The 12275-nt window shown below is 42.5% G+C and overlaps 1 protein-coding gene across 2 annotated transcripts in view; it reads left to right on the forward strand.

The window, feature by feature from the left end:
* The window catches only part of LOC131077226 (uncharacterized), a 210904-nt gene that overhangs the window by 59152 nt on the left and 139477 nt on the right, over positions 1-12275 (forward strand). For both annotated transcript variants that reach the window (XM_058014672.2, XM_058014670.2), the window contains exons 4-5: positions 7467-7550; positions 7865-8158. In XM_058014672.2, coding sequence (XP_057870655.1) covers positions 7467-7550; positions 7865-8158 — 378 coding nt within the window. The remainder of the gene's footprint in view (positions 1-7466; positions 7551-7864; positions 8159-12275) is intronic.

Consider the following 12275-nt stretch of genomic DNA (forward strand, 5'->3'; position numbering starts at 1 on the left):
TCGACCTGCAGGATCATCGTTTTTGGCAACTTGTGTTTGCAGGGTCGTCGCGTTTTTTCGTGATTTGTGTTCGCATGCCTGCGGGGTTGTATTGTCGCGTTTTACCGCGACCTGCGTTCGCGCGACCTGCAGGGTCTGTCTCCGGCGGTGTCCGCGGCCCTGTGCGTGCCAGCTTGTTCGTGTGCCTGCAACCTCGCTTTGTCTTCGCCTGTTCGCAACCACCACTTCGCCTGTTCGCGACCTCCGGCGTCGCGACCTGTTCCCGGCGTCGCTTCGGCACCTGCGACCGGTTCTCGGCACCTGCAACCTGGTCACGGCTCTGTGCACGTCTGCAGGCTTCGACGTCGTCACCTCCAGCGGCGCCACCTGCAACTTGTCACTCTCTGCAAATGCCGATGTCATTTTCTGAGAAAACAATGGCGCCCACGACCTCTGCATTTTTCGATTGAAGTGTTTACCTCCATTTTTTTATCGAAAATAATTTTTTCTTGCAGATTCTTGGTGGGTTTTTCGAAACCCAATCTGGGTAGTTGTCCATTTTTTCTGGGTGCCTCGATTTTCGTGCCTGCGGATCCAGATTTTGACAGGAGAATCCTTTTGGGTTTTTTGCACGCATTTCTAGGTTGTCTTTGGATTTTTCTGGGTCAGCCAGGAATTTTTCTTGGGAAACGTGCAAATGGCTTCTCTCACCAATTTGATGTTAGAAGGCAGTCAACGCTTTAATGGTCACAACTACAACATCTGGAAACAACGTATGTTGACCATTTTTGAATATAGGCGTCTTGACCAGCTTGTTTTGGGCAAAGAGCTCAGTCCTGGTACACCTGGTGCAGATCAAGATAAGTTTGATGAACGCAATCGGGAGGCAGTCATGCTTCTCAAACTCTCAGTAACTGATGATCAGTTACCGCAGATTCCTTCCGGCAAGACAGCTTCTGACATCTGGAAGCATCTGAAGGAATTGCATGAGACATCCGACAAGAGCCGAGCATTCTTTCTGAAGAATCAGTTGTTCTCCATTATGATGGACGAACGTATGTCCTTACAGGAGCACCTCACGAGGATTAAGGACATTCGAGATCAACTTGAAGCTATTGGTCGGACTATGGAGGAAGAAGACATGGTTGTAATCACTCTAAAAAGTCTTCCGAAATCATATGAACACTTCATTGAAACCCTCAATATTACTTCCACTAATGTTGATCTGAAGTTTTCAGAATTATGCACCAAACTTCTACAGCAGGATCGCTGGAAACAACAATTTGGTAGTGGTACTACATTAGCCTCCTCGGAAAATGCCTTCACAGCTCAATCCTTTCAGAAGGATAAAGGCAAATTTCAGTCCTCTCAGTCTTCTCAGCAGAAAGGCTCTTCTCAGACACAGGATGGAGCTAAGAAGAAGAATGTGCAGTGCAATTACTGTCACAAGTACGGCCATATGAAGAAAGATTGCCGTCAGAGGCTTGCTTCTGAACAAAAGAAGCAGGGAGGGTCACACCAGAAGGCGCATGTTGCGGAACATTCCGAGCAGAAGGAGTCTGCCTTTTATGCCTTTATGGCTAAGAGGTCCTCAGATCATGCCAGGTCTTCTGCTTGGTACATCGACTCTGGTGCATCACGTCACTTTTCTCATCGGCGTGACTGGTTTACAGACTTCTCACCTTTCAGTGATTCCGTTGTATTTGGTGGAGGTGAGGAGTATACAGTTGTTGGCAAAGGCACTGTTCTGATACAATCTGGTGGCAGGACTCTCCTTTTTCTGAATGTGTATTATGTTCCTGGAATGGAACTTAATCTGCTCTCTATCAGCCAGATTATGAGGAATTCTCCTCAACTAGATGTGGTGTTCAGTGCTCACAAGTGCTCCATCATTGATCGGGAGACTCGTCTTACTGTTGCTGTTGGTCTAGAGGATCATGGCCTATATAGGCTTCTTGACACTGGTGATTCTCCTGAAGTGGCTCTGGCAGCTCGTGTTTCTCCTCTTAGCACTTTGTGGCATCAGAGATATGGACATCTCAACATTCAGTATCACTCTTAGCTGTCTCGGGAGGGACTTGTTTCAGGGTTACCTGATATTCAGACTCAGCATCTTGGAGTATGTGGCGCCTGTCAAGCTGGCAAACAGCATCGGACTTCATTCCCACATGGAAAGTCTTGGCGTGCATCTAAGGTACTTCAATTACTTCATGCTGATATCTGTGGTCCTATGAATACATCTTCTGTTACTGGTTGCAAATATTTTTTGCTTATTGTAGATGATTTTAGTAGAAAGATGTGGGTGTACTTTCTTAAGCATAAATCAGATGTATTTAGTATCTTTCAGACGTTTAAGTCCTTTGTTGAAAAAGAGTCTGGACATAGTATCATTACTCTTAGGACAGATAACGGGGGGGAATTTTGTTCTTCTGCATTCTCCAACTTCTGTGATACCCATGGCATCAAACGCCAGTTGACTACACCCTACACTCCTCAGCAAAACAGTGTTGTCGAGCGTCGCAATCGTACGGTTGTTGAGATGGCTCGCTCTATGTTACAACACAGGAGTGTTCCGAATAAGTATTGGGCTGAAGCAGTCTTTACTGCTGTCTACCTTCTTAACCGCTCTCCTACTCAGGCTGTTAAGGGGAAGACTCCAGAAGAGGTTTGGTCTGGTCGGAAGCCTCAGATCAGCCACCTGAAGGTTTTTGGCTCTGTTGCCTATGTTTGGATTCCAGATGCTAAGCGCTCCAAGTTGGATTCCAAAAGTCAGAAACTCATGATGACAGGATACAGTGATCACCATAAGGCCTATAGACTGATAGATATAGACACTGAACGTCTTATCTTCAGTCATGATGTTGTTTTTGATGAAGAAAGAGGATTCTTTCAGTCACCTTCTTCTGAGCAGAGTTCTGAGGATCAGCCTCACAGTGTTCTTATTCCATTAGGTTCGCCTGATGGGAGGGATGATGCAGAATCTATTTTCGATGATGCACTACCTGAGTTCCCTCCGGAGAATAATCCTCCTGCTGCTGCTCCTGTTCCTGATCCTGAGCCTCTTCCAGCTCCTCCAGATGTTCGCACTTCTACTCTCCGGCCTAAATGGTGGGCCAAGACCATTGGTGATCTCAGGGATACTGAGCTCATTGAGGGTAGAACCTCCCGTAATAAGAGCAAACAGCAGCATACAGTCAATTTTGCTCTCATGGCTAACATACACAGTGTTTTTGAGCCTCAGACATACTCAGAGGCTAAAGGTATACCTGAGTGGGAATAGGCTATGGAAGCTGAGTTCCAGAGTCTTCAGAAGAATCACACTTGGGCCCTTTCTGATCTTCCTTCAGGGAAGAAGCCCATTAGCTGCAAATGGGTGTACAAAGTAAAATACAAAGCTGATGGAACCTTAGACAAGTATAAGGCTCGTCTTGTTGCTCGTGGGTTTTCACAGAAAGAAGGCATTGACTACGAGGAGACTTTTGCTCCTACAGCCAAAATGAGTACCATACGGCTCGTTCTTGCCTTGGCAGCCCAGTTCAGTTGGAAAGTCCATCAGATGGACGTCAAGAGTGCTTTTTTGAATGGTGACTTACAGGAAGAAGTCTACATGACGCAACCCCCAGGATTCAAGGTTGCTGGTCAAGATCAGAAGGTCTGTAGATTAGTCAAAGCACTCTATGGTCTGAAACAAGCTCCTCGGGCTTGGTACATGAAAATTGATAAGTACCTGACAGATCATGGTTTTCAGCGGAGTCCATTTGATGCAAACTTGTATATCAAGCATTCTAGTAATGATATTCTGTTTGTAGTTGTCTATGTGGATGACTTAATCATTACTGGCAGTTCAGCACATTTGATCACTGGGATCAAACAGGATTTGTGCCGTACCTTTGATATGATAGATTTAGGACTTCTACATTACTGCTTAGGAGTTGAAGTCTGGCAGACTGAGCACAGTATTTTTCTCTCTCAGTCCAAGTATGCCAGAAGTCTTGTGGACAGGTTCAGAATGCAGGATTGCAAACCTGCCTCTACTCCTATGGAACCCGGGCTCAAACTTTCAGTTCAGTCATCCTCACCAGTTGTGGATGAATCTCTGTTCAGGCAACTAGTGGGCAGCCTCATCTATCTTACTGCCACTAGACCTGACATCAGTTTTGCAGTGAGCTACATTTTACGCTTCATGACAGCTCCCAAGGCTGATCATTGGTTAGCAGCGAAGCGTGTGCTGCGTTATGTGAGTGGCACTCCTGATTATGGACTTCTGTACACTCGGAGTTCTGATCCTATACTCAGTGGTTACATAGATTCTGATTGGGCAGGTTCGGTTGATGACCGTAAGTCTACAGCAGGGTATGTGTTTAGTTTGGGATCTGGTGCTGTCACATGGACTAGTAAGAAGCAGCAGGCAGTGGCTCTCTCCTCGACAGAAGCAGAGTATCGGGGAGCAGTTAAGGCATCTTGTGAGGCGGTTTGGCTTCGACGAATGCTTGCGGATATGCATGTCCCAGGCAGGTCCTACTCCCTTGTTCTGTGATAATCAAGGAGTGCTCAAACTCGCCAAGAATCCAGTCTTCCATGAAAGAACCAAGCATGTGGAAACGCATTGTCACTATATTCGACAGCCAGTTGAAGACGGATCCATCCAGTTGCTGTATGTTCCTACCTCGGAGCAGCCAGCAGACATCTTCACCAAGCCCCTTGGTCCTGATAAATTTGTAAAATTCAGGGGGTCTATAGGTGTAGTTAATAGATTGAGCATTAAGGGAGGGTAATAGAATAATGTTAATTTTAGTATTAATGCTCATCAGTGTATATTCTATTTTAGACAGATCGTCTTCGATCTTCTCAGCAGTTTCTTATTAGAAACTTACTATTCTTGTAAATAGCTTTGTATTATTTATGAGCGTCTTGCTCATTCTGATTAATCAATCAATTCTTTGAAATCCATTGCGTGTCTCGCACTGTTTTACACCTGCATTACCTGGGTTACCCCACCATGCACCACCAAAAACCAATTTTACATAGTTTTCAATGGGGGCTCTGCATCCCATTTTTGCATCCTCCACTTGAAAAGGGTGGAAAGCCATAGTATTACAGCCTTATAGCCTCTTAACTCTTAAATGGGGTTATGTATGAGTAGTTTGTTAGCAGTACAGTTTGCAATTTTATGAGAATAGGCTGTTTCTCAACTATTGCATCTTTTCTCCTATGGTTCTATGTTAGATGGATTGGACATGAGGTTATTGTCATGGATTTATACGATTTCCCATCACAGTTAGGATTGTACATATTATGTCAGAGCTCACTGCTTTTTGGCTTATGCTGTGATTCTATGGTACAGTGTGTGTGTGTGACATTCTCTTATGATAATCTATTTTTATGTGTGAAGTTATGTTCCTGCACATGAGGTCATTGTAATGTCCCCATTTTTATGAGGATCGGTCCGTAGAAGTGTTTGGCCTATAATTTGACCCTCGTAGGCCAAGGAGTTGTTTAGGGGGTCGACTTGGCGGAAATTGGTGGCTTCACATTCTATTTCTACTTGGTTTTATGGCAAAATAAGGAGATAACACGTATCGTGAGACATGTGCACTTTAATTTTAATATAATATTATTATAAAGTGCATATGTAATAAATTAATAAAGTGACTTGAGTATAAAATAAAAATAATTAAAAAGTCACTAAAGAAATAATAAAGTGTACCTACCCTCTTCTAGAAGGAATCTTATGATGGGTTATGAAAAGAATAAATAGAAGAGGGTAATTCAGGGATGGGCATCAGTTGTTTGTTATCTTCTTTGTATTGTGGTTGTGGAGCCAAGGGCTGTCCGCAGATTTGGTCTTAGGGAATGAAACCTCCCTTTGATCTGCATAACTGAGGGGGTGAGAGGTCCTCCGAAGGGTTGCCTTGAGAGTGAGGGACACTCAGTCCTTCATATTGAGCATATTGAGTTGATATCAGATTTTCGTGAAGTACGATTTTTGTGGAAGACTTCAGCTTTGTGGTGGATAAATTGTTGAATCTTCAGTTTGGCAAAAATTAGTGTTCTTTGCATATCGATTTTGGAAGGGAAGGACAAATCAATCTCTTGGAGAAGCATTTGGAAATTATTTGTGAGTTCGCTGTTCCTATACCTGGTCTGCAACAAAATCAAACTCACAACTCCATCCCACGATTTTGTTCATTATGTATTCTTGAAGCATCAAATATCCAATCTGAATCTAGTGATATTGTTGGAGGACAGCGATTTCATTTAGAAGGCAAGGTGATTTAGGAGGGAATGTTTTGAGGAGGTTTAGAGTGCATTTGGAGGAGGTTTCAGACTTTTTCAGGTCTGCTATAAGGGTCTGACCAGACTCCTTAAAACTCAGATTTTTGTTCATTGCCATCCATTGAAGGGAGGAGTGTTGGTGGGTAGGAGCTCAATCAAGTCGCCTTGATAAGGCGATCATTTTGATCATACATTTTGAGACCAAGAGGCAGGTGTTATTTTATTATTTCAATCTGCCACTTCAGGGGTTAGGTGGCATACTTGAGGAGGGGCGATTTCTTGTGTAGAGGCTGTCAAAAATCAACAAAATAATCAGGCACTATCACCCAATATTCTCCTGCAGATCGGCATCTTCTGAATAGGTTTTTGACATGTTTTGTCTTGTCAATTGGTCATATTTCTGAGTATAATGTCTTCAGATTTAAGAGCAGCCATGTAGTGATTATTTGGTCATTAATAATAAGGTTTCCTATGTCATGTAATAACTCATATATAATCAGAAAGTGATAACAACAGTCTTGATTCTTAATGTTAAGTCTGAAGCATGTATGTGAGTTGTTTGACAAAATGTCATTGATCAATGCAAGTCTGATTTGAAGTGTTTTCTGTATATTGTGATGTTTGCATATCATTTTGTTATACTTACAATCAGTCATTTGATCATTATTGAAACTTGCCTAAGTCTGAAGACAAACTTCAGAATCAATAACATGCAACAGCATCAATAACACACGATTTCTCAGTCTGAAACACAAGTACAACAGGTTGTCTGCCAAGTATTTGACAATATTCCCTCCCCTTTCAGTCATTTATCAGCAGGGGATATTACAGTCATTCCACCTGTCAAGTTAGGTCTGCATCAAGGTACATGTGTAATTTTTATTCTTTGTAGCCCTGAGGAGTATTAGGCCTCAATCTTACCTGTGAAGTTAGATTGAAAAAGAAATGAGGATATCTATCTCTTCTGGCCCCAGTAGAATAATATCATCTGTCATTCAGGTTCCTGCATTTGCCTGCAGGTTTAGAATGTCTGTTAAACTTATTGTTACTCAATTTCAAACTATTTTTGTTGAAACCAAATCTGAATTATTTCCTTTTTTGTACAATGAGATAAATTTAGATGAAAATTTTGCATTCCATAGTCTTCCACTAGTGTTTGAGAGGAGATTTTATATGAATTGTGGAAATTCACTTGCTGTTACAACTTACAGGTGCCTGATCATCTTCTTCTGAAGGTTGCTATAGTTGGAAGACCAAATGTTGGCAAATCAGCCCTGTTCAACCGGCTTGTTGGGGTATGCTACATTTTGTTCCCAGCACTGTTATCATTCTTGCACAAGCACAGTTTGGATGCATACATAAACACAAACACACAAATGAAGACAGCTTTAATGTGCATGAATTTGAACATGTGTACAGGTGGATAGTGTGTTCATGCTAGGGTACACAGATGCACATGCATTTCTTTTGCAAAAAAATAAACATAATCAGTCGATTACAGACAAGATGAAAGCATATCATACACAGGACTTATGAGTTGGTGTCATCGTATCTTATTTCTGTTTGATTAAATAAAATTAAAATTCACGAGCTATCATAATTTGTACAGGGGAATGTAGCAATTGTGCTTGATGAGCCAGGTGTAACTAGAGATCGTTTGTATGGTAGATCATTTTGGGGAGAAAACGAATTCATGGTCGTAGACACTGGTGGTGTCATGACTGTTCCAAAGTCTCATAGTGCTAGAACAGATGGGTTATCACTTACAAGAGGTGGAAGTCGGGATGATATTGCATGTGCTGCGAGAGAAGCAATTGCTGCAGGATTACCTTCAATGATAGAGAGACAGGCTGCTGCAGCAGTTGAAGAGGCCTCAGTTATTATATTTCTTGTGGATGGCCAGGTAAGTAATGATCTATGCACAACTAAAACTACAGAATTTGGTCCTTTTGTGTCATCTTTAAGATAATTTATAGTGTGTCATGTCTGCTTTGGTGTACTTGCGATTATAACTCATCTTTATTATATAACATGTTTGACATGACAAGTAAAAAGGCCCATTTCTGCTGTTGTATATGTATATTTCTCTATTGGGCCACTTCTTTGCATCGAAGCATGTATTATCAAGGAATATAGCCAGTTTTAACATCATTTGGCCTGTTGTTTCTCCAAGGTGAAATCCAGGTGTTGTCTCATGTAACTTGTTACTTCAACATAGGTTCATAATATAAATCAAAGCGGCTGCATATGCAGCTTGGATTGGAGCTCACCTTCTAATACACAAGTGAAGTGATTAAAGATTTTTTAAGTCTATTGGTTTACTTCTTACCTTCTACCTTGTGCATTTCCATTTCTTGTTTTTTTTGCTTTTGTGATGTGAGCCATCCATTCACTTTCTTGTAGCATGTAAATTAATTGTCCAAAGATGTGAGGGTACAGGGATGGGGATGGGCATGACAATCAAGTCAGGGTTGAACAAATGAATAAGGGTATGGTTATATGGTATATAAATGTAGTTAAAAGAAAATGTAAGAATGGATATAGAAGTGAGGACATGGTCCTAAATCCTAAGCTAGGGTTTCTTGGTAACTTTGTTAATAAATTCTATGGTACTAGAGAACATCAATTGCAATAATAACTGAAGTAACTGTACAACATTGAGAATATAGAATGATCAAAGCTTTCATAAATAGGTACTCTTCAATAATATTTGCTTGGTACGGTGGGAGACCTAATATACAAAACCCCTACCCAAACATAATACTTGCTATTTGAATGAAAAGACTTGTGTTTATTGGTTAAAACTTCTGCCAACAATTGAACCTCAAGTTGTTATGTCACTACTTAATGCTGACAAGAATTATCATAGCATTGGCTCACCAATGAAATATAATCTGTTTCTGTTGTTGAATGTGGAGTGGAAATGTATTATGGACATCATCAAAAGCCGACTCACAGGTGCTAGTAGGGCTTTTGATATCGCTGTGTGGATGTTGTATATGATGAATGGGTTGAGGAATGGCACCATGTACAACTGGGCGTCTTTCCTCTCCAATAGGATTCGGGAGTTTCTTGGTCTCCAACACAAGGCATTCTACATGTCTCATCATGCAATTGGTATTTTCCTAGAGGCAATATGCACAGAGTTTCCAAGAGAAAAGAGAGGCCATCTTCAACCATTTCCTAGAGTGGAACCCTCCAACCTGCCAATCTTTTATTGGATGCATCTCAATACATTGAGAGTGGGCAGAGGGACCAACCTCTCGGGAAGAAGCCGCAGTAGGATGTACACCAGTCAGAAAGTGTCGAAAGTGAAGCTAGTGAAGAAGATACATTGGAGGCATCGTCATTTGAAGGGGAGAGTATGAAGGACACCTCTAGGGTGGTAGCTGTTGTTGCAAAGGAGGACGAGGTGGAGGTGGTAGGGGAAATTGTAGGCATGTAGGTGACAGTTCACACACCATCTATTGAAGCAGTAGGGAAACTCGGGGCACCCAGTTGGAAGTCTCGACACCATCGCTAGAAACAGTCGCGGGTCATGACACTTTGGCACTTCAGATACCATTTGCAGAAACCGGAGATTTGGCACCATCGGCGAAAATAGTGGTTCAGGTAGGAGTGCAAACAATGATAGAGGCAAGAACCGCGCGAGTAATAGTTGATGTAGAGGCTTCACCTCCACTAGCCAGAATCACATCACTAGTTGGGGTGACACTTGCACACTTCACCCCCGTGGACGACACAGAAGGACAAGAGCAAACCATCGACTCGTGGTTGCAGACGGGTATTCCCATAGAGAATCGACCTAATGAGTCACCATCGTGACTGATGTCTGGTGGAATGAAACTGCTTGAGGGAGCAGTTGGCAAAGACAGGGGACAAGTACGACAAGAGCCACTGGTAGTTGGTAAACCTACAAGAGGAGAGGAATCCTCGTCTGGTGAAGCAAAAGAGATTGTGCTCTGATTGAGTAAACCCAATCTAGGAGATCCCCTCGGCACTGTGCAACATTGCGTCACCCAGGAGGGGTGGCAAATTTTTTGAGCTGAGTGGGACACATCGCCAGGAGTATTGATATTGGCCTAAACCCTAAACCCTTTGAGCCTATGATCGCAAGCTTGCACATTCTCATGCTTCCCCAATTTGGTGTTATAAATTTCAGCAACAATCTCATTATCATCCCTTAGGAGTTTAAATTCTTCCTAGAACACCTTCTTCAACCTATCCCAGGATTCTATGTATGCACCTTCCAGTTCTAAGAACTAGTCTGTTTATTGCAGATTTGCCATCCACATAGTCAATGGTTACAACCTGTAACATTGTGAGAAATGACCTTAACCAATAGTCTTTATCACTTTGACTGCTTGCCAACCAAATTGTTTCACATGTCTTACAATGCCTTACATAATCCTTCGATCCATTCCCTATGAACTTGGGGAGTTTCTCCCTGTTAACACTTGGACTCGCCGAAGGGGGGGGGGGGTCATCATTGTTCTTGATTGGTATGGACCGTGTGCCCAAGACTAGATTGGATTGTTTTTCTCTCGACGTTTTGATGCTACACTTGCACTCTTCGCCACATGCGAGCCCTATACATGTCAATCGTTAGTGTCCTTTGCACCTTGGTTACCTTCCTCATTTTTGGACTTCCTCCTCCCTAGGGTCTTCGGCTTAGGCCCCCCTATTTTCGGTTTCTCTACTATAGATAGGTTCTTGATGTGTTGCAGGTTATTCTCAAACATTTTGGCAACCTCTTTCTCGAGGCTCCTTCCTTCGTCCTCTGTCACGTACCAACTGTATGAATGGGTTACTTTTTGCAGACTTGGTCTTAGAGTCCTCTTTGTCAGATTTTGACTATACAGATTAGTTGTTTGCCTGGTTGGCAAGATCTTCGTCTACTTTGTCAAGGAGTGGTAGGTTTTAGGCAATTTCCTCCCACTCACTCCACGTACACCATGTTGTGCCTTCTTCACCAGACGATTTGTGTCTCTCCCGACTATGACTTCAATTGACACTTTGACTTTTACTTTCTCGAGGACTTTGCGATTCCTCGACGATTCCCTGTAATTTCCATTGTTCTTCACTTTTCTCTTTAAGCTGAAGAGATCGTCTCATCGATCCCTCTCCCTCCTCTCGACTGTTTACAGTACATCTTCTATTCTTGTTTGGCCATATGGGCATTAATTGTTGTAGGTATGACGTTTGCTTGTATCACGCTCTTCTTCCTCCCTCCGATTCCTTTTCTCCTATTATTTTAGTATTTGCTACCAACATTCCTCTTGGTCCCTTTCCTCTTGAAGATCTTGAAAGGAAATGAAGTTACGTGCCAACACCCTTGGTAGTCCTTGGAGGAGATGGTTGCTATGCGCATCTCGGATGTTACTCTTAGGGACCTCTCGCTGGAGAGCCTCCATTCAAACGTACTAGTTGATGGATGCTTCCCACAAGTGAACCAGGTCTTGCATCAATTTGTCCTCAACTGTGTTTTCCTCTTGCTCAGATATTTCTAGTTCTTCAATTGGTCGGCCCATCGCATAACCATACTGCTTGTCGCCATACTACCTCTCTGTAGCTTAGATCTCCAAGCTTCATATCAACAACGACACTAAAATGTTTACTCCCATAGGGCAAAACATCCATAAACAAAATTTCGTCATTAAAATTTTATGCTTGGACTTAGCAACGTTAAAAATGCCAAAGCCACCAAAGTTGAACCTTCCCCAGACACCGACGCCAACTGTACAGACATAATACTAAACAATTCATGGTCTCCAGATTTGTGGGTGTCTGAAGATTCCATCCACATAGGAATTTGTTTGCCCAGGGAGCTATTGTGATAGATATTGAGGGTTTGGTCTACTATGAAGCCCACACGGAGATTGGTGATAGTGCACAGTCAAATACAGAGCAGACTCAAGAGGGCCCTACAGATCAAAGCAAGGAGACACAGTGGGAGACAGTATGGATCCCACAAATGCTTCACGGGGAATTTTAAAAGTGCATAAGGAGGTAAGTCATTA

Source organism: Cryptomeria japonica, chromosome 9, assembly GCF_030272615.1.
Source record: "Cryptomeria japonica chromosome 9, Sugi_1.0, whole genome shotgun sequence".
NCBI classification, from domain to species: Eukaryota; Viridiplantae; Streptophyta; class Pinopsida; order Cupressales; family Cupressaceae; genus Cryptomeria; species Cryptomeria japonica.